The 24,153-nt window shown below is 37.6% G+C and overlaps 1 protein-coding gene across 4 annotated transcripts in view; it reads right to left on the reverse strand.

Annotated features, from left to right (window-relative positions):
• LOC127447695 (abl interactor 2-like) overlaps nucleotides 1-24,153 on the reverse strand; it is a 74,749-nt gene that overhangs the window by 14,354 nt on the left and 36,242 nt on the right. For all 4 annotated transcript variants that reach the window (XM_051709704.1, XM_051709705.1, XM_051709706.1 and 1 more), the window contains exons 2-5: nucleotides 14,058-14,225; nucleotides 7,322-7,498; nucleotides 5,216-5,313; nucleotides 2,150-2,299 (exon numbers count right to left, since the gene is read on the reverse strand). In XM_051709704.1, the coding sequence (XP_051565664.1) occupies nucleotides 2,150-2,299; nucleotides 5,216-5,313; nucleotides 7,322-7,498; nucleotides 14,058-14,225 (593 nt within the window). The remainder of the gene's footprint in view (nucleotides 1-2,149; nucleotides 2,300-5,215; nucleotides 5,314-7,321; nucleotides 7,499-14,057; nucleotides 14,226-24,153) is intronic.

A 24,153-nucleotide genomic window follows, 5' to 3' on the forward strand; every position in this document is an offset into this window, starting at 1 on the left:
CTCTATCTAGAAAAAATAAAAACACATTATATTGCATAGCATGCACTCCTAGTGAATAGGTGAAACTCCACACTGAGCACAGACTGCATGAGAGCACGAGTTTAAGAGACAGAGAAAGAGCAGGAAGAAGCACGCATGTCAATCAGCAATGAGATAAAGGTTTCTGAGCAACACACTTTTGCAGCAGAGATGGAAAAGGGAGAAAGGCAGTGAAAGAGCTGATGCTGTTGGAAATGGAAAGGAGCAAGAGAGACACTTTTAAATGGCTGGAAAAGAACGAAAGAAAACTGTCAGCCTCTTTTAAAGCTAGTTCTTCAAGGGCTGTGCAATGCATATTCAAGATCTAATCAGACTGACTACCCAAACAACATTGATCTTCACTTTGGAATAAAGAGTCTCATTTGAGAATGCCAAAATACAAATTCAGAACCATTTTATTTTTTTGGTGAATGTCATGAAGATATGTCTGGGTCAGACTAAACTAAACTAAGACACACAACTAAAGATGAACTGGAAATGTTTATCAAAAGACATGTCTGATAATAACAGCGTGCCGTGTTCTCAAATTGAACGTTTTTAAAATATACATAATTAAATCTGAACGTAAGAAGAGCACAACCATTGCCATTTATGTGACAGATGTTCAAGAACATTTCCAACTGGCAGACAGATGGAAGAGGGCTGGGAAAAATATCACCAAATGCTCTTTTCTGATCCCGTGCTAACTGACAAGAGGCAGTCATCCAGAGCATGTGGGAGGATTTCTGCATACATTCACTGCTGAGGGTGAAAACCTGACAATCTGTCTTGAATGCTTCTCATTTCAGTGTTTCTTCATACAGAGTGTATTAAAGACTGTTCCTGAAGCAACTGGTAGTAAATGGCACTAATAACGGCAATGTCATGGGTTAGATTCCCACATGCATACTGATTAAATGCATCACTGTAAGTCACTTTGGATAAAAGCGTCTGCATAAATGTAAAAGTAGGGCAGTCAATCGATTCAAATTTTTTATTGAATTAATTACATGACATGCTCATTATTTGAATTACGTTTAAAGCTTGAAATGCTATTTTTGTATTTAATCACCCTACATTAACAAGTAAATTAGCCCTAGTTAAAACCATCCTCACAGACGGCACAGATATCTAAAGAGAAAAGCGAGAGCTGCTCAATAAACACAGACGCAGTTGGACAGCACTTAACTTCAGAAGGAAAGAGAGAGAAATGTCTGTAATTCTTTAAAATCGTAAAAATTCCAGACGAACACAAACAAGATGAAAGGAAAGTTTTAGATGGGAGACGTCATAGAAAAATCCTGCATCTCTTACAGAGAGGCTCTGCAGTCGTCTGAGAGCATACTCAGCCGTCTCGATCCTCAATAACCAAAGATCTGTTTATCGTTGCTAACGTCACTCACAACTGGTTGCTAAGGTTTCTGATTATGCAATAGACCTTTTTTACAGACTGTGATGACGTGTTTCCACCTTATTTAGCAGCATAAATATCGCAATTTTTTTTTGATTATCTATTTTTTTAAATATTAAGTGTAAGTTTATAACATTATGCTTTGTGTTATATTAACCTGGAATTAGTTTTAAAAGATGAATTACCACAGCTGTGAGGGGGTTTCAATTATAACTGCTGAGAGAGTGACAGTAAATGTGTCATCTTCTCCCTTCTGACTGTCTTAATCCACGGCTCTCTATTTTTTTTCCTCTTCTGGAAAGTCATTCAAACATAATAGTGGATTTTGTCTTTTGGTCTTGGAACAAATGGGTAAATGAAAATAATATTTGCTGTGATCTCCCATTCACTGCTGTCGAAGTTTACCCTGCAATCGTTTACTTCCACGTTTCAAAACCCGGAGTGTGAAAAAGGTCTATTGTGCAGACCATCAGAGATGCTTGTTTTAGAAGTGCCATAGAGAAACCAACAACTGTGAAAGAGCTTTGTGGTGGTATAACTGCAAATCAAACCACTACTTAAGTTTAAACCAACTAATCAATATTTAAATAGCAAAAAATGAGGCTTCTAGCACTTTTGAAGTCAGTGAAATGCAGAGAGGAGATACAGGCACATGGAGAGCAGAGTGAGAGAGGGATGAGCTCTGCCCTGACAGAGAGGAGAGGATGTGGGTACTGGTACCTGTAAGTACGATTCCTCTGATTAACTGACGCAGTGCGCACAGGACTTTGCAGCTGCATGGGCGCCATATTGCGCAGAGGGCTTTGGACATAGTCATTAGGTACCACAGGAGGACGCACGGGCTCAAGTGTTCTGTAGGGGGAGTGCCTCCTGTCAGGAGTGACAGCAGTTTAATAACCTTGGGGATAATTGTTTAAAAAAAAAAAAAAAAAGTAGCAATAGCACAGCTGCCAATGTAACTGGCAAAAAAATAAGCCTGAATAAAAATAAATAAATAAATAAAATAAAAAACTTTTACTGGCAGTAATCCTCACAATTATATACAGTTCTCATTATTACATTAAGGAGTTGTAGTATAAACCCAGTACAGAACAAACCAGAATTATTATTCATCGTAACCAGTTTTAGAAGACTAGACGTTTTCCTTGAAAAGAAAGGATGAGATCTTTGTACAGAATTTTGCAGACAATGCGGATAAGGACTACTCAAATAACCAAAAATAAAGACCGCTGGTCTAGAGGTCAAGAAAGTGCACGTGATAAATACAGTGGAAATGTAAAATCAGTGCCTTCTTGCTTCCTTGATCTAAAAAGGAAACCAGAATTTACAAATATTAATTAAATATTCATTTAATAATTAATAAGACAACTGATCATAATTTAATCAGCTAAACAGTCTCTTCATCTTCAAGTAATATGCAATTTTTTTTTTACCTGAAAAGACTTGGAAAAAAAGTGCTTAATCTTGCTTTCCTTCTCCTGAATGACATATGGAATACTTCTGCTTTACCACAAGGCTGTGCTTCTCAGGTATGCCATAAACAAAGTATGTCACCACATATTCAGGATTTCAGGGAACCAATAGGGCTGGGTATTAATAAAGATGTCTTGATTCAATTCCGATTTACAAGCTCTCGAATCGATTTCGATATTGTTTCATATGGGTATATTTTAGGTATATTGTCCATTTTCTTACATATGAAAGAAATTCTCTCCCAGCTAATGCTGTTAATTATACAGGGAACCTTCTAACTAAGTACTGTTTTTCATAATTTGTCACATTTTAACAGTTTAAAAATGTACAAATCAATGTACTCCATCAATAAATGTTATTGCGTTGCATATATTATATTTTGTTACATGTTTATTGTTTATGTGCATAATATGTACTATTTACAAGTAATTACATTGATTTGAAGAACATGCTAAAAATCAGTACTGTCTCTTTAAAGGAATAGTTCACCCAAAAATAAAGATTCTATAATCAGTTACTCACCTTCATGACATCCCAGATGTGTATGACTTTCTTTCTTCTGCAGAGCACAAATTAAGATTTTAGAAGAATATTTCAGCTCTGTAGATCCATACAATGTGAATGAATGGGTGCCAAAATTTTGAAGTTCCAAAATCCATATAAAGGGAACATAAAAGTAATCTGTAAGACTCCAGTGGTTAAATCCATGTGTTCAGACACGATATGATATGTGTGGGTGAGTAACAGATCAATATTTAAGACATTTTTTGTCATAAATTCTCCTCCCTGCCCAGCAGGGGGCGATAGGCACGAAGAATGTGAATCACCAAAAACAGATGAAGGAGAAAGTGAAAGTGAAGGAAAAAGGTCATAAATATTGATCTGTTTCTCATTCACACCTATTATATCACTTCAGAAGATATTAATTTAACCATTGGAGTCGTATGGAGTACTTTTATGTTGCCCTTATGTGGATTTTGGAGTTTCAAAATGTTGGCACTCATTCACTTGCATTATGTGGACCTACAAAGTTGAGAAATTCTGCTAAAAAACTTCATTAGTAAATGATGAGAGAAATTTCATTTTTGTGTGAACTAACCCTTTAAGAAAACTGGCAGTTCTTTAAAGAGCCTCTGTAAATGAGCTCATATTAATGAGAGTGGAATCAAATGGTTTCTTTACCTCATCCGTGTTATTTGTGATTAGAATTGAAATATTTTGTATTTATATGCAACTCTTTTTAATCAACATTTGACTATAGAAAAGAGTGGATTTTAAAAGAGACATTATTTTATGACAAATAGATTGCATAGATCTCTTTGAACACACATAACATGGAACAAGTTGAATTAAACTTTAACTCAATACACAGTGAAAGGAGCTTGGTTCTGAACTTCTACATCAATATACTACTCAATTACTGGTGAGTAATTTGCATTTTTAGCTGCATAGCGCAAAACTGGATCTACTCACATTGAAGAGAGTTGCGTATGTAGTAAAACATCAATCTTAGAATTTAAGAATCGATATTAACATTGTTTGAATGAAGATCATGATGCATTGGATAATATATATTTTTACCCAGTCCTAGGAACCAATCATAATAAAAAAATAAAAAAAACAACATTTCAGTCGACCACTGATCTGAATTGGTGTCCCCTTCAATGTTTATGGTGCTAGGCCACAAACATAACAAACGTTTCAGATTTAAAAAATAAATAAATAATAAAAACTTGAAAAAGACAGAACAGCACAGACATCCTCATAGAGAAGATATTAACAAGTAGACACAAAGACATGTCCAGGTCATTTAACACCCCAAAATCAATAGGCTACAATATCAATAAAGATTCTGCCTAAAGAAAATGAAGCCTATTTTAGGACAGTTAAGACTTTATGCAATATGACTGTATTTGCATGGCACTTAAGCACATTTTCCCCCAAACTGTCATCATTGTAAAGCGTGTGGTCATTTAACTTTTGAGTTAGTTCATAATACAATTATTTCCTTTTGATTTTGGGATGAAATATTACTCGGACATGTTCTTGATAGGCTTTGTGAGATTAACAAATAATGTACGTACACAATTTCAAATTACAGTTTCTCATTGAATGCATATTCAGCGCATCTCATGAGTGAATGATCTTTAGTAGTGTTGCTGGCCAGTCAACTAAGCAGCACACAATCTGGACTGCAATGACCAGCCAACACAGGGGGATGCAGGAAACATGCTTAGCAAGTGTTCAGAAAACAGGGCAGGACAAACCCTCTGCTAAAACCATTATACTACAAGGCTCTGTTCATATACATACCCTATGGTGCCCTTGCTTGGCATTGGGGGGCTGGGTGGTTTCTGTGTGGGCGGTGTGGTGCGAGGAAGGCCACCCATCTTCATGTTCTGGGTGCTGACCTGTGAGAATGACAACTTCTCAATCAACAGATCCAAAAACAGCCTTTAGCTGAGTACAATACTATTTTGATTTCATAGAAATAATAATAATTAAAAAAAAAGCTTTCAAAGTTGACAATGCCATCTGAATTTACAGTAACAGAAAGACAGTGAGAGAGAGAGAGAGAGAGAGAGAGAAAAAGAAAGGCAAAGAGAGAGACCAGTTTAACTGCGTTATCTATCTATACTGACAAGCTTAAACACACAAAAAATTTTGAGCAATATGCAACGTTGATAAAATGCAAATGCAATATGTTAAGGATGAAAGAAGAAACAGGGATGATTTCCAAATAGTTGTTCCATATCGTTGACTTGCAAAATTTGCTGAATCAAAATGTAATTATTTCAGCTTGATTCATCTCAAAGGGGTCATACCATGAGAAATTACATTTTCCTTTGTTTTGAGATAAGAGCTGCACTCACATGCTATATATATATATATATATATATATATATATATATATATATATATATATATATATATATATATATATATATATATAAACTTTCAGAACTCAAAACTTTCTCCCAAGTAAAAAAGGGGTCCATTCATTGAAACTAAGCAGCAAAAATTACTCGTTCTGAACTTCTGCAGCTTTGTGATGTTACATAGATCAATAAACAATAAAATACAGTGAAGTAATAAGGAGAAAGCAGCTGCTGGATAAAGGCTATTATTCTGAAGATTTTTATTACTGCGTCCTAAGAACAAAGTAATATTTGTAGCACATGCCGCTCTAAATATTCTTGTGAGAATTGAGTGGTTAAAGCTCATTTCCAACAAGATCCCTGATCATTTCAGTCTGATCTTTACATTAATGTGACATTTCAGCTTGGATTGTAATGCAGGATTTGCAAAGAGGCTGTTACTGATAGATGAGGAATTAAAAACCAAATTAGACACTAAAGACACTAATTCACTAAATACAAGCAGGGTTCCCACTCTTTTAAAGACACAATTTTCCATGACATATCATGTGCCCAACAACTGAAATATTTAAGCAAAAACACATGCATCCATTTAGTTTGAGCTTTTATTTTTGCCTTCACAGTGGGATTAATCCCCATAAAGCTGTGATTTAATTAATTAAATACATAGTCTGTATGTGCTGCACACTTCAGAGTGCTCTGCTCGCTGTCATCTACTACACACACACCCACCCCAAAGCACGCATGATGCTCATGATGGGGTGTTTAAGTGTACGAGCTGCCGGCTTGACACATTTATTTTGAAGTGCGCAAAACACGCAGATTATATATTTATTATATTTATTGTGGTTTAATAATCACACTAGGACATATCACGATTTTAATTTGAATAACTGTGTATTCAAACATTATTTTCATCCAAATGTGTCATTCCATGACTTTCTGCATTTTACAACTAATGCCATTTTTATAACTAGATTCTGTGATTCCGTCCGTGTTTTCTGCATACTACATATGGTAATCGCGGTATAAGCTTACTCCAATCATTGAATTATTGAAAATTAATTCACATCCATGAGTGCAAAACTGCATTGCAAAATTCCAGGTTTTCCAGGACGTGTGGGAACCCTGACAAACGAACCTCAATGGAAAAAGTTTATATTATATTATATGACCCTTCAAAAATATAAACCTAGAATGAATCAAATACAAATGCTCAATATTGTCAGTCAGTATTTCGGTTGGAACTAAGGAATCATACCTTATTCCTTCTCCATTCATCTCACCTGATCACAAGACAAAAGCCCTTACCTTGAACCTAAGCAACCACTTATACCAAGAACGAAGCAGAAAACAAGGTGAGGAGGAAGCACAGAGAGGTTAGTGACAGATTTCAGAGTCATAGAAAACCCACGTCACAAATTGACAAGTTAAAAGCAAAATGGCAATAATGTTAGTTGGAAAAAAATCGTTCCAACATGCAAAGCCTCTGTATTGTCTCAGAGTAGCAGTTCCAAAGCTTGAGAAACCTGTGTCCTACCTTCACACCATGGCCAATATCATCCATGATGCTGTAGTCGATAGATTTTCGAATATACCGCACTGGCCTCTCTGGATTGGCTGGAGCTATGATTTTATGGGTGCGGGAGGTGTTCTTATTGGTTGTCAGGATACCGATCTCCCGCCTTGCCACTTTTTCTTTATGGATGTCCACTGTCTGGATTTGAGGAGTAGAAGAAACAAAACATTCACAGGGTTCCCATATTTGACCAATTTTCACATTCCACAAAGGGCATTTTCCATGATCTTTCCATCTATTTTTGTATATTGGAGAAAATTTCAATCAGACCGGTAAGTTACAGATTTGTAAACCCATTCGGCCAATTCATTGAAAAGAACAGACTATTTTCACCATTGATATTAACACAGTTAAAGGGTTACTTCACCCAAAAATGAAAATCCTCTCATGATTTACTTATCTTTAAGCCATCCCAGATAAGTATGGCTTTCCTTCTTCAGCAGAACCAAAGTGAAGATTTTTAAACTCAATTTAAGCAGTATAAAAGTAATTCACACAACTCCAGTCGATCAATTAATGTCCTCTGTAGCAAAACGATAGGTTGGTGTAAGAAAAAAATCGACAATTAAAAAGCTTTTAACTTGAAATCATTGCTTCCGCCCAGAGCGGTTTTTCTGGTTGAAATGAACTTACTCTCGCGTGACATTCGTTCCTCTGTTGTGTACAAAGCACACGCTTCCGACTTCTTGCGTGAACGTGCCATTGCGCTTATGTTACTGATGCGTCGACTGCTGGCAGGAAGCAATTTTTTTTAAGTTAATAAAGTTTGAATTATCAAATAATTTTTTACACGACCTTATCGATTTGCTTCAGAAGACATTAATTGATTGACTGGAGTCATGTGGATTACTTTTATGCTGCCTAAATATGCCTTTTGGACGTCAAACTGCCAGCAGCCTGATGGCACCCATTTGCATTCATTGTATTGACAAACTGAGCTGAAATCTGCTTATAAAAATCTTCACTTCGGTTCTGCTGAGGAAGGAAAGTCATCCACATCTGGGATGGCTTAAAGGTAAGTATAGTGCTGTGAAAAACGATTTGGCCTCCGGATTTCTTCTGTTTTTGTGTATCTTATCCTGAATTTTCAAAAATTCAAACAAAATCTAACATAAAACAAAGGCAATCTGACTAAACACAAAATACAGTTTTTAAATTATAATGTTATTTATTGAAGCAAAAAAGTTATCCAATACCAAATGGGCCTGTGTGAAGAAGTATTATAATGGGGTTCAGCTGGACTAGACACACCCAGGCCTGATTACTGCCAGTCCTGTTCAATCATATCAACACCTAAATAGAACTTTTTCAGCAGCATGTAGTTGGCTAAAAGGTCTCACCCAGTAGCACACTATGCCAAGGTCAAAAGAAATTCCAGAAATGATGAGAAAAAAAGATGATTGAAATACATCAGTCTGGGAAGGGATACAAAGCTATTTCAAAGGCTCTGGGACTCCAGAGAACAACAGTGAGAGCCATTATCTACAAATGGAGAAAACTTGGCACAGTAGTGAACCTTCCCAGAAATGGCTGACCTTCCAAAATTCCTCCAAGAGCAAAGCGACAACTCATCCAGGAACAAAAAAAGCCAAGGACTACATCAAATGGAACTGCAGGTCTCTCTCGCATCAACAAAGGTCACTGTTCATGACTCCACTATCAGAAAGACACTGGCCAAAAATGGCATTCATGGAAGAGTTGCAAGGCGACAACCACTGCTAACCCAGAAGATTGTCTGAATTTTTTCAAAACACACCGTGATGATCCACAAACCTTTCGGAAGAATGTTCTGTGGACTGATGAGTCGAAAGTTAACTGTTTAGAAGACAGGGGTCACGTTACATCTGGCATAAATCAAATACAGAATTCCACAAAAAGAACATCATACTTGTGGTCAAGCATGGTGGTGGTAGTGTAATGGTGTGGGGATGCTTTGCTGCTTCAGGACCAGGTCGACTTACAATAATTGAGGAAAGCATGAATTCTGCTCTCTACCAGAAAATCCTAAAGGAGAACGTCTGGTCATTAGTCCATGAGTTGAAGCTCAAGCACAGCTGGATTATGCAGCAAGACAATGATCCAAAGCATAGGAGTAAGTCCACCTCTGAATGGCTCAAAAGAAGCAAAATGTAAGTTTTTTAGTGGCCTAGTCAGAGTCCTGATTTGAACACAACTGAGATTCTGCGGCAGGACCTTAAACGGGCAGTTCATGCTCGAAAACCCTCAAATGTGTGTGTGTGTATAACACACACACACACATATATATTTGAAAACTGTATTTTGTGTTTACTCAGGTTGCCTTTGTTTTAGGTTATTTCTCGTTTGAAGATCTAAACCAATTTATGAAAAATAAAAGAAATCAGAACTGTAAATCATGAGAAGATTTTCATTTTTGGGTGAACTAATCCTTTAAGGGATTTGCACTGAGTAGCACTGGCCACAGTGAAATCTCACTAGTCCAAAATCCTGCTCCTCATTACTGACTGTTTGTCCTCTTTGGACGTGAAACTGCTGCCTGACGTGACAAATTACCTGATGCTGGAAACTTCGCCTGGTCAGGACATGGTGTTTGGTTTAGAAAGAGGGTGGGAAAATATTGATTTTGGTGCAAGAACCCTTGACCAACATAAATGGACTTGAGGAAAAAACAAAATACAAAATAAAATGTGTAAATATGGCCCTTTTAAACTTCATATTTAAGGAAGCAAGCCACACAAAACTCAGTATGCTATGCTGTGAACCAATGTGAAGCTGTGAGAGGCCTGTAAATCCCTATTGGCTCAGTACAGGTTCATTTCACACCGCAATTTTCATGTAAAAAGCATTTTACAAGGAATGAAGGACCGATTACTGCAGGAGATGCCGTGCTAGTGTGTTTAATGACTGCTGTTGAATAAAAAAAAACATTTAAAAAGGAAAAAAGCAAGGGGAATAAACCCCCCAAATAAATGATTTTCAGCATGAAGTTACAGTGATATGATAATAACTAGATTCAAATGCAACAGCAATTTTAAGTAAGTCCACAGATGAGTGCAGTGGACAGAAGAAATAATACAGGAAGAGACAGAGGGAGAGAATGGCAAAAAAGGAAACAAAGAGTGCATTAAAATGTGAAATGATGGGAAAAGCTTTCTTTTGAGCAGATGCTGTGGATCTAGTCAACAAAAGTAGATTTTTCCAAGGCACATCTTCTCTAAGGCAGAGTGTTAGGTCTGTATAAAATATTCAAAGTTTTTAAATGATTTTGCTGGCAATATAAAATTTAAGCTGAGGCTCAAAACAAACAGGAATTTTTGAAGCGCTACAGAGACAGTGTTTACAGTTTTGAGAAAATTATCTTACAAATGGCTTGGTTATCTCTGCATATTAAGCTGGCATGGTAGGAAGTATTTTAACACCAAAATGGTTTCACACTTTAGCTGTAAGCAACACTGAATATAGTTTAAGTCTATTAAGTTTCCTAAAGAGCATCTCATTAGATTAATTTTGAAATCCTTACTTGTGTCTCACCTCAAGCGTGTAAGAGCGTTAATGTTTTATTCATGTCTCATTTAATATTCAGTAGCAAAAATGGTGTTAAAGTTGGCAAGTTCAATTCATTTCCATGCAACAGTTCAAACTGATTCGATCAATTTATTCATAGCTCTGATTTACTGATTCATACCAAAAACATTCATGAAAGTCCCTATGTGGTATTTTTCATTTAATAAAATGTTTGAGTAAAATATTGGTAGGTATATGTACAGGCCCTGGCCAAATTTATGTGATAGTAGGCAATAATCTGACGCGGTGCGAGCTGCGAGGCGATCGTCTGTGTTCCGCAACTGCAATCGGGTGCCTGAATTATGAATAATGTGCGAGGAAGGGCAGCCGGTGGTGTTTCTGGTGTCCTAAGCAGACTGCGTAATATGCGTATAGGGAGCGGCTGCCCTGTATATAGCTTTTAATTACTACGTATTGTTATATTGGTGCATGTATAAAAAAAAAATCATATTGTGCAAACAGAATGTTCAAACAAACACATCCTGTGAGAACATATATTGATATTACATATTGATTATATGGGAATAAAACAAATATTTACTTCTAGACACTTTTTGTATTGTCTAATAAATGCTTAACTTGTCTGCCACATTATTGCAATACACTGCAAAAATAAATTATGTATTATTTAAAGCTAGGGTGTGCAATCTTTTCCAGAATTTGTTTTTGTTATACTGGTTGAAAGTCTCTTCACATCCTGATAGCAATCAATAATTTAAGTGGTCTAAATGTAAAAAAAAAATAAAAAATATATATATATATATATATATATATATATATATATATATATATATATATATATATATCTTCTGTGGAAGGGACAGGCCTAAAAAATGATCGACCAATCATTGCATTCGGTCCGAATGTATACCGCCGCACAACTTGTTCGTGCAGACAATCACGTCAACAGCGCGGGTTCCTTGACGCTGTGCAGAGCAGGCGCGGGAATGGAAAGGGAACCGCAGCTACCTTATGTTCCTTTTGAACCACCAGTAAAAGGAAACAAGAAAAGAAAGACCGTGTTAGAAACTTCTACAATGCTTAGACTCTGCTCTGTGTGTGTGTTCATGTGTGATAGAGGCAGCGTGGTTTTGGAGACACCTCTGTAGCGAGGGCGGGCTCTATGCTTTCAAAGCTAGCTTGCTAACTGCTAGCCTCTCTGGATTACACACCCTAGCTTTAAACAGAATCATCTTTATTTGGACAGCTCTCAGCAAATATTGATTTATGATTAATTGTGATTAATTAATCGGCATGTCATGTAATTAATATGATTAATCGAATGAGCGCCCTAGAATTAAAACATTATTTTTGAGAAACTACATTTTAAGCTGTCACCCTAAACTCCTCACAAAACAACATGAGGTCATAGAACAAGGCGCATGTGTGTGGTCCCTTGTCTAGTTTACTGTGGTACCCAGAGGACTGGAAGATGTTCAAATTCAATGTTGTATGTAATGTAACAATCCAGATGTGTAGACACAGCAAGGAATTTTCCCATGAGAGAGAGAGAGAGAGAGAGAGAAAGAGAGTGTGTGTGTTTTGGTCGTATCTTTGGTTGGCACAAACTATGAAAGCAGTTTCAACAGAACACAAAGTTACAATGCAGCTGAACTTAAGCTCACATCTCTTCTCCTTCATTCAGACTGTTGCACTGCAAGATGCTGTTTATTTTTACAAAATCAATAATATCCAGCTACTCCAAGTGGCTGGACAAGCTTTTATTGAAGCAATAAGTCACCATTGTTAAATAAATTAAATCACAGCTTTAAATATTGCATTATTGATACAATAATATACGAATAAAAATAACGAGACGCAAAACAATTCAAGACTGATGATTTTAACGAAATAAAAATCTTTTACACTTCCAGACATAATCGAGTGTGCATCCTTAAAAGAATAGTTAATCCAAAAATGAAAATTATCTCATCGTTTACTCACAGATGTGAATTACTTTCTCTCTTCTGCAGAACACAAACAAAGATTTTAAGAAGAATATTTCAGCTCTGTAGGTCCATACATTTCAAGTCAACAGGGTCCAAATAAACATTGAAGCTCAAAAAGCATTTAAAGGCAACATAAATGTAATCCATATGACTCCAGCGTTTAAATCTTTATCTTCAGAAGCAATACAATATGTGTGGGTGAGAAACAGATCAATACTTTTTTTACTATAAATCTCCAGTTTCACATTCTTCTTTTTGTTTTTGGCGATTTGCATTTTTCGTGCATATCGCCACCTACTGGGCAGGGAGGAGATTTTACTGTAAAAAAGGACTTAAATATTGATCTGTTTCTCACCCACACCAATCATATCTCTTCAGAAGACATTTATTTAACCACTGGAGTCTTATGGATTACTTTTATGTTGCCTTTATGTGCTTTTTGAGATTCAAAGTTCTGGCCACCATTCACTTATATTGTATGGACCTACAGAGCTGAAATATTCTTCTAAAAATCTTCATTTGTGTTCAGCAAAAGAAAGAAAGTCATAAACATCTGGGATGGCGTAAGGATGAGAAAATGATGAGAGAATTTTCATTTTTGGGTGAACTATCCCTTTAACTGTAGATTATATTTTTGTAGACACTGGTGTACATTTAACAAATTTGAATGTGGCTCCTGCAATCAGATTTTAGAGTCATAATCTGTTCATTGTTTTCCATTTATCAGTATTAGTCCTGTTATCTCCCAACATACTCTTTTTTTTATTTTATTTTTTTTATTTTATTTTCTCCCAATTTGGAATGCCCAATTCCCACTACATAGTAGGTCATCATGGTGGTGCTGTTACTCACCTCAATCCAGGTGGGGGAGGACAAGTCTCAGTTGCCTCCGATTCACCTTATCACGTGGCTCACTGTGCATGACATCGCGGAGACTCCGCATGTGGAGGCTGATGCTACCCTCCGCGATCCACGCACAACTTACCTCGTGCCCCATTGAGAGCGAGAACCACTAATTGCGACCACAAGGAGGTTAACCGGGCCAATTTGGTTGCTTAGGAGACTTAGCTGGAGTCACTCAGCACGCCCTGGATTCGAACTCACAGCTCCAGGGGTGCAACATACTCTTAAAACTTCTATTCCCTTCAGTAAATAGATCCCATAGTGTGAGACAGTGTTAATGGTGTGGTGTGTGGCTAGGTTACCTGAGAGATGTGGTTGATGGAGGACTCCATGCGGCGTAGCTGGGACGCCTGGATATCGAGCATTTGGAGCACATTGTTGGCGAGTGTGTTGATCAGGTAGGCCACGCTGGCCAGGGACTGAGTTGTGTAGTTCTTGGTTTCCTCTAGAGCGATATGTTTATCTTGAGACTGAGAAAAAAAAAAAATAATTACACTATAAAGCACACTATAAAGTCTGTCCAGCCAATCAAAGCAGCTTAAGAATGAGAGTACCCTTATTAACTAAAAACACTCAAAAAGAAATAATATCATATTACAATATATATATATATATATATATATATATATATATATATATATATATATATATATATATATTGCAATATATATATATATATTGCAATATGATATTATTTAAAATCTCAATATTGATCTTTTAATCTATGCCTTGTTTCAGTGGATCAGTAAAGATTTTCACTAAATATTTCCAGCACTGCTTGCACAATGTGGATGTGCTGAGCTTTTGATGAACAATTTTCTACAGAAACCTAGTTCACATCTTTTTAATAAATGAATAATGAACAACATTAATTCACTCAAAATAAGTAGACATTTGATCAAACCAGAATCAAATTGAACTGACAAGTTTCGATACTTCGATATTTAAAGCAGATTTTGTCCAAGATTAGTGGAAAATGCTCACATTAAGAAAGAAGGTTTGCAAAAACTTTTTTAAAAACACATTTCTGTGTGTTCTGTATTTTCTACAGAAGGTCATTGAACAGTGTAGAAATTAAATTGAATCTGTCCATTCATCTGAGGTCTTCTGAAACTTGAACTGCTGATACAGGCCAATGAAAAACTGACTGTATTATCAACTGGACATTTGGATGGGCCAGTCGAGTGTGTGGAATGTCAGGATCTAAGCATTTCTTCTTCTGTGACAATAGGCAGCACAGTCACATGGGCTTTGATCCCTAAGCTGACAGAGAGAAAGTGTGTGTGTGTGTGTGTGTGTATACACAATTTCTGTCTTTGTCCCAGGGCAGTGCCAGGAGGGAACAGTCACCTCTCACATACTTCTGACTGTGGTCTATATTGTAGATGTTAAGCTACTGTAACACGCATTCAACTAACTCCAAATGACAACAGATCTTGTGGAACCTAAAGGGCCGTTCAGACCGAACACATACTTGCACTAAAAAAGCTAGACTCAGTGCAACAAATAGAACAGAAAATAGGTGTCTGAAGACGTGTTTTTAAACTTTGAGAGGTCTTTTTGTTTCTTCACTCAGAGTCAAAAAAGACACTTGAAACAGCTGAGCAAAGACATGCTGTTTGCGAACATTCAGACACTGGCTACACCGCTGGGGGGAAGAGGCATTGAGAGGAGCATTTACTGTAAATATGAGGATGCACAAGACCACATGTAAAACCTTAACTCCGTGATTCTCAAATTGTTTTGGTCATGCCCCCTATGAGTAGAATTCACATGAGATCAGTAAAAGATGCTGTTTTAACCACTCGATAATGATTTAAAGAAATATAAATGCAGAAGGTAATGTGTAATTTGTAATGTTTACGTTCTCCATTCATGGCACCAATGCACCTACACGCTATACACAGCCATATGCGCTGTTATACTCTGTTTTTGTAATTTATGATGACTCTGATACTACTGCAAACAGGGGTGCATAAAAGTGTTAATGGTCAGAATACAGACAAAAGAATGATGATAGACATATCTAAATTTGGGCAGATGCGTTAATGGTTTTCGGTGCAGACGGCACATGAGTGAAGCAGCTTATCAAACAACAGTGTAAATAGGCACTTACAGTTTTTGAGTAGATTTGATTCCTTATGTAGTAATAAATAAATAAATAAAAATATTTTAAAAAAATCACAACATGTTCTTGGAAAATGTCTCTACGTGAACAATCGCACAGATGTAGGTAAATTTGCACCAGATTGCTAATGCACACAGTGTGTTCATGTTGACTGATCTTAACTGACTGATAAATGTAAACAAAATTAGTTGTCGTCTCAAAGTAGGTGGAGCTCCAGGTCACACTAACCGATGATGTGGACCAATGGCAGCAAGAAGGTGTTTAGCAGCCGTTAGGCCTACGATATTTTCCTGAAAGTCCGACCTGGCGAGCTGTTACAAACCACTGAAACTAAACACCTTTTTTTTGGCCAGATTATCTTCTAAAATACGTCACACTTGTCCGTTCTTCGATTTTGTATGCAGTGTTCCGGGGCCTTAAAGGGATAGTTCACTCAAAAATGAAAATTCTCTCATTATTTACTCACCCTCATAATATCCCAGGTGTGTATGATTTTTTTCTTAACCAGAATACATCTGAAGAAAAATTAAAAAATATCTTGGCTCAGTAGGTCCTTAAAATGCCCAGAAGTATTAACTTGATCAGCACACCAAATGACAAACTCGCGCCCAGTCTGTTCTCTGCTATGTGCATCGCCATGAGTGTTACTGTATTAAAATCATTCTGTTACCGCAAGCCTATGCATTACGCATATTGCAATATTTACATTTGCGGTATTTCGATAAATTTGATATATTGTGCAGCCCTACCTACATCGAAAGAGGGGCCAGAGCCATTTCTAGGTAGCACATCACAGAGACTAAGTGGTGGGTTCTTTTGACTGGTGCCAGTCAACATATACGGTATCTCTTACGCTGAACTAAAGTAGAGCAGTTTACCATCACAATCAGCCATACATATGACACATAAAAGGAGGAAGAAATCAATCATTCGCATGGGTGCATTCACTTTCAAATTCTCAAAACCACTGTATGCATTTAATGCATACATAGGCAATCCTGCAGACCCTGATGACAACCTATATCTATGTGCCATGGGATTGCAGTAGGAAGGCATTTAGGCCCGGGCGGCCTGTCCTCACTCAGGACACAGAGCGACATACTGACACTAATATGCAGACAGTGCACTGCACTGTGAAGAATACTGACCAACGCTAATGACATCACAGCTGCTCCGGAGCAGATAAGAGAGGGGGAGGAGAGAGCATTCCCTCACAGATCTGATCCTTCACAAATACTGAAAGAACTGTGTCCCTCACATATGATGTGATGCACTTGCTTTTTTTTCATTAGCAGGATAAAAGGCCCAAAACAAAATTCACCTTTGCTTAAACTCAAGGGCCCCCTTAGGGCTGGGTGTAATGGCTGTATTTGTATGGCTATATACTGTAAGAGGGGAGGACTGCTTTGTTATTTATATGTGAGAAATTGGGCTATATACAACGATCAGTAATAAAAGGAATGGAAATGAAATCTTAAAAGGTTTTAAGATCACTGCATCGTTTGAGCACTTTTCTTTGAAATAAGGGAGACTGAATGAGAACAGCACTACAGAATAGAAGAGCAGGTAATTTACAGCCCATCCCTCCTTGATAGACACACACAGCATACATCTCTCCTTTACAAACGGACGCAGGGCTCATGGGTAATTACACAGTACTGAAGCCACTAATGACTGCTCAGCTAAATTCTCACAGCACTGACCACAGCAGAAGAAAACACTCTGACTGATCTTCCAGAGGATGACTCAAATAATTACACTCTGAAAATGAACAGGTGGCAAGAACAAGAGATGATAATGACACTTTTGTTCCTCATGTAAATGCACAGACATCACAGCTCTTTTTCAGCATAACAGAAACCTCTCCAAAGACCTCTTTTCACAGTGAGAGCCTCCGAAACATGGTGTTAGACTGGTTTGTGTATGTGTGTTGGGGAGTAACAAAGCTGTGATGCTCCTTACTTGACAAAACAATTTTCCGAAGTGTGACAGTAGCTCAGCTGTTTTCAAAGCAAAAAGTCTTAATGATTCTTGAATGTGCATTCTTTCGCTGATGCAGATGGGACACCAAGCTAAAACACTCTTGATAGTGTTTCCTGCACCAACATCCAGTAGCTCTGCAACAGTGCAATTAGCAGCATGAAACATACAGTGTGTGACCAGTGTAGTCCAATTTCCAAACACAGCAAACTTACTAAGCTACCTCCTAAAAGAATGACTCTTATCAACCGGTTCTTTTTAGTGAATGGAAAAACTTCCTGAACTGCAAGTAATTCATTTCGTCATCTCTGACTCGACATAAACCAAGAACTGTTTCTGTGTTGTATGTATTTAAGGCTTGTAAGACAGTCGCTACTGGATGATTATTGAAATGACAATGTGCACTTAGATCCACATCATGAGTTTTGTTGTAATTAGTGTTTTTTTATTTTTTATAATTAATATAATATATTGATTTTAGTCTGTTAATTAAGTCTCTTGATTAAGTCTGTGTAAAAACCTTTTACAAGAATCTAATTTACAGATCTGTTCAAATATGAAAGCATAGCTGGTAATAGGTTGCTGAGGGCAGAACAATCAAAAAATGTTGCATTTCTTATGTTCGAATATTTCTTTATTAAAAATACTAAAATATTTGTTAATAGAATCCAACTAAGAATAGTTAAATTCCTTACGATTCCCACTCTTTTAGCACAGTCAAAGCCAGGCGCATGCATTGATGATGCACAAAGACACAGACTGTCCATGCATACTGTGCTAATGATCAAATTTGTGTTAAGCACACGGAGCACGAGAAGTGGTGGTGGCACGCGGAAAATCAAAGTATACTCTGGCCTAGGGCTGCACAATTAATCGTATTTTAATCGCAATCATGATTTCTGCCTCTCAAGGTTAATTAAACATAACCGCCTGCAACATTAGTGGGCTAGCAAATGGAAATTATCAGCCAGGTAAAGTCGCAAATTGTTGCTCATTTTTATAACAGTCTGCGTCTCCAGATGATAGACCAAATCACAAGTGCTTCTGAAGTCTATTTTCACCTCACCTGACCAATCGTGCTATCTTAACAGATTGGTGTGGCGTAGTGGGCTAAAGCACATAACTGGTAATCAGAAGGTTGCTGGTTCGATCCCCACAGCCACCACCATTGTGTCCTTGAGCAAGGCACTTAACTCCAGGTTGCTCCAGGGGGATTGTCCCTGTAATAAGTGCACTGTAAGTCACTTTGGATAAAAGCGTCTGCCAAATGCATAAATGTAAATGTTAAGAAGTTCGCCACTGACCAATCACTTTTTCACTTTAGGGCATGGCACGTGCTGAAACACGGAGCTCCAGATGTTTACAAGTATGTTTCATTTGTGCATCGCTTTGATTGATTTACACTAGGCTCGCATCAGAAAGCTGGAACATGCTGCCTTTGGAGACTGTATATGGAGGTAGGATGAAAATCAGCTACCTTTCAAACTGTTTCCTTAAGAATTCCAGTCATTTAACAACTCTGTTCAGCCATTAACTGACTACGCAGCAAGTCAGCTGAATAAACTTCGGTTGCAGCATGGTGTTACAGTGGTTTAGAGCGGTTCTGTGCTCAATAGGCATGAATTCCATCTCGTGCTCTCATTATATATTATACACAGAACAGCTGTGCTCTGAGTTCGGTTCAGTTCGTGCGCATCGCTAACGTGTGTTGACTGCGTTAAAAAGTGCTCCAGATTTACCTCATTGCACATTTGCTTAATTTCAGGTGTTCGGCCATTAATTTACAAGTGTCTAAAAAATCTAAAGTAAACCCATTGCACCAGGGCTTTGTGGGTCGAGGAGATGGGAGCATTTCACCATGTTTGGAAGGAGCACCAAAGTCTGTCAAATCTGTTGTCAACAGAAACAACATTCAAACTTCCTTCAGTTTTTCTTTTTTTTTTTTTTTTACATCAAAAAGTCTTGAGACCGTTTAGCATTGCCGCCTACTAAATTATTACATAAATATATTACTACTGTTTATTGCAATAATAATAATAATAATAATAATGTGAATATTTTTTATTTTTTTTAAAGAGAACATTTTCACACACCGATCAGCCACAACATTAAAACCACCTGCCTAATATTGTGTAGGTCCCCCTCGTGCAGCCAAAACAGCGCCCATCTGGCACCAACAATCATCCATGCGATTATCTAATCAGCCAATCGTGTGGCAGCAGTGCATAAAATCATGCAGATATGGGTCAGGAGCTTCAGTTAATGTTCACATAAACCATCAGAATGGGGAAAAAAAATTGATCTCAATGATTTGGACCGTGGCATGATTGTTGGCACCAGATGGGCTAGTTTGAGTATTTCTGTAACTGCTGATCTTCTGGGATTTCCACACACAACAGTCTCTAGAATTTACTCAGAATGGTGCCAAAAACAAAAAACATACAGAGAATGGCCAGACTGGTTAGAACTGACAAAGTCTACGGTAACTCAGATAACCGCTCTGTACAATTGTGGCGAGAAGAATATCATCTCAGAATGCTATTCTGAGATGCGGGTTGGCTCTGTTTTGGCAGCAAGAGGGGGACCTACACAATATTAGGCAGGTGGTTTTAATGTTGTGGCTGATCGGTGTGAAAACCATTATACTGGAAGCATGGGCAAAACAAGACTTAATTTTGGTCAAAAGGAATCATTTACTAGTTTACAGTTTTAACACCTTGTTCAACATGAGAGCTGCTGTTTAATGTAATTTTATTTTGTATTTTAGAATCAATATCTAAGCTGTGGCAACAGTATTTTATTTTATTTTTTGTCCAAATCGTGCAGCCCTACCAAAATGTATATATTTTTTTAAATGAAACCTCAAAAGAGCAGAATAATCGTGATTAAAATTTTTAGCAAAATAATTGTGATTATCATTTTAAGCATTACCGTGCAGCCCTACTTTGGACTTATAATCAAACAGTCTCAAGGCATGTCTCTTCCTCAAGTAAAGCTGAGAAGTATGATTCGTTTTAACAAATCAATTTTCAATTGATTTCAATAACTTTTTTTTTGTATTAATATTTTGATAATTATTACTGGTGTTATCAAAGAACGTCAATGGTTGACAAAGTGATAACTGTAACAAGCATCCACAACAATGTAGCATCATGCCGGATTTGCACAGGCCAGCACTCACTGGAAGCTTGATGTTGTTATGCTAATAAAGATCCTCATTGTTTTTGTGCCAGATTAATTTCTCTTTTTTTTTTTCTTAATATAAATTAAAAAAAAATAATCCGATAATTGTATTAATAGGAAGATAAAGCTCCCATAAATAGTTTTAACATGCATACCACTCTTCTAAAAGGCTAGCTTGACTGTTGTTTAACTTTGAAATATAAGTAGCTTGTCACTTGCCAAGCAACAGTTTAAAAGTGGTGCCCCAAACACCGGTGTGTCACGTGACCATGGTCAAGGATGTATCGCAGATGTGGAACACTTAACTGAAAATCAAGCAGCCCACACGTCTCTCCTCCTACACAGAGATATTCGTCGCCCTTTCATCTTCACCAGCATATGAACACAGAGGCGAATTAGAGAAGCAGTCTCTGCCTCCAGTCATATGTTCTCTCGATTCTGTAGGAGAACTCTGGCTCCTGTCACCACAACTGCTGCCTGTCAGTGCACAAGCCACATAAAAAAATAAAAATAAAAAAAAAGACAAGTGCTGGTCTAGATGACAAAAACTTCCTCACAGAGAGTAATACAGTCACTGAATATGGCACACAAGTGTGTGATTCCAGCAGGTAATGTTTATGGGTGACTTCTGTCATTTGAAATGACTGTGGAAACCTGGGAAAGAGCAAGCAGATTCAGAGACAGATAAAGGGAACTACACTATATTGCCAAAAGTATTCGCTCACCCATCCAAATAATTGAATTCAGGTGTTCCAATCACTTCCATGGCCACAGGTGTATAAAATGAAGCACCTAGGCATGCAGACTGCTTCTACAAACATTTGTGAAAGAATGGGCCGCTCTCAGGAGCTCAGTGAATTCCAGCGTGGTACTGTGATAGGATGCCACCTGTGCAACAAGTCCAGTCGTGAAATTTCCTCGCTACTAAATATTCCACAGTCAACTGTCAGTGGTATTATAACAAAGTGGAAGCGATTGGGAATGACAGCAACTCAGCCACGAAGTGGTAGGCCACGTAAAATGACAGAGCGGGGTCAGCGGATGCTGAGGCGCATAGTGCACAGAGGTCGCCAACTTTCTGCAGAGCCAATCGCTACAGACCTCCAAAGTTCATGTGGCCTTCAGATTAGCTCAAGAACAGTGCGTAGAGAGCTTCATGGAATGGGTTTCCATGGCCGAGCAGCTGCATCCAAGCCATACATCACCAAGTGCAATGCAAAGCGTCGGATGCAGTGGTGTAAAGCATGCCACCACTGGACTCTAGAGCAGTGGAGACGCGTTCTCTGGAGTGACGAATCACGCTTCTCCATCTGGCAATCTGATGGACGAGTCTGGGTTTGGCGGTTTCCAGGAGAACGGTACTTGTCTGACTGCATTGTGCCAACTGTGAAGTTTGGTGGAGGGAGGATTATGGTGTGGGGTTGTTTTTCAGGAGCTGGGCTTGGCCCCTTAGTTCCAGTGAAAGGAACTCTGAATGCTTCAGCATACCAAGAGATTTTGGACAATTCCATGCTCCCAACTTTGTGGGAAAAGTTTGGGGATGGCCCCTTCCTGTTCCAACATGACTGCGCACCAGTGCACAAAGCAAGGTCCATAAAGACATGGATGAGCGAGTTTGGTGTGGAAGAACTTGACTGGCCTGCACAGAGTCCAGACCTCAACCCGACAGAGCACCTTTGGGATGAATTAGAGCGAAGACTGTGAGCCAGGCCTTCTCGTCCAACATCAGTGTCTGACCTCACAAATGTGCTTCTGGAAGAATGGTCAAAAATTCCCATAAACACACTCCTAAACCTTGTGGAAAGCCTTTCCAGAAGAGTTGAAGCTGTTATAGCTGCAAAGGGTGGACCGACGTCATATTAAACCCTATGGATTAAGAATGGGATGTCACTTAAGTTCATATGCGTCTAAAGGCAGATGAGCGAATACTTTTGGCAATATAGTGTATATGGACAGTACATGGATTTAAAGAAGTACAGGTCAAATCATGTTCACTATACACCTTCAATGGTATAAATTGTCTGAGGTTCTAGTGGTCGGAGTACAATTACTGCATCTGTTGTCGGGGAAACAAGGATTTAATGAGGCCATCATTGAACAGATAATTAACATGGACCACAGTGAACTTTGTGATCTGTGCTATGCATGGGCAGACAGACTGGCCATGCTGATTATGAATATTTACGTCACACCCACAAATGCAAACACACAACACTCTCCTGTTGAAAGCAAATCCTCAGCACCATTTTGACCAACAAAACTCTCCATGCTGGAAGATCATGAAGGGACTCGTGAGGGTTTATGGAAAAAAAAAGACTACATGGTTATGTAGGGCTCAACAACTAGTGACCAGTGTGAGAGTTTTGGGACAGTTGATGAAACAGCTACATACATACTCAGACCAGTGCTACGCTGACAGTTTGTCTTAGAAGGGCCAGCAGAAAATGCCTGATTGTTAGGGATAGGAATAGGCAGTTTAACAATTTTGGTATCTATAAAGATTCCATTCCAAATTCTTTTAGTACTTTTGAGGATGAAATATTTGGAATAAAAAAAATGCAAGTTTAGGTCCTACTAACCTAAGCAGCACATTACCAAAATTATTCTTATTTTAATAGAAAAGTTTGCACGGACTTTTAAATTAAGACATTTCATGGTCTATTTTTTAAATAAACATTTGGTAGCTTTTTATAATTTTAAATTTGTACATTAGTTAATGCATTAGGTATCATGAAATAACAATGAACAATATATATATATATATATATATAAATATAGTTTTTATTCATCTTTGTTAATGTTAGTTAATAAAAAAAAACAACTGTTCACTGTTAGTTCATATTAGTTCATAGTGTATTAACATCTACATATTTTGATTTAAAACTGCATTAGTAAATGTTGAAATTAATATTAACCAAGATTAATAAATACTGTAAAAGACAAGTATTGTTTATTGTTAGTTCATGTTAACTAATGTTGTTAACTAATGTTAAATGTAACCTTATTTTAAAGGATAAAACTTTACATATAAGGTTCCATTCGTTAACATTAGTTAATGCTAGGGATGCCGCGATTATACGAATTCACTATTAACCGCGATTAAAAAT

Source organism: Myxocyprinus asiaticus, chromosome 11, assembly GCF_019703515.2.
Source record: "Myxocyprinus asiaticus isolate MX2 ecotype Aquarium Trade chromosome 11, UBuf_Myxa_2, whole genome shotgun sequence".
Classification (NCBI taxonomy): domain Eukaryota; kingdom Metazoa; phylum Chordata; class Actinopteri; order Cypriniformes; family Catostomidae; genus Myxocyprinus; species Myxocyprinus asiaticus.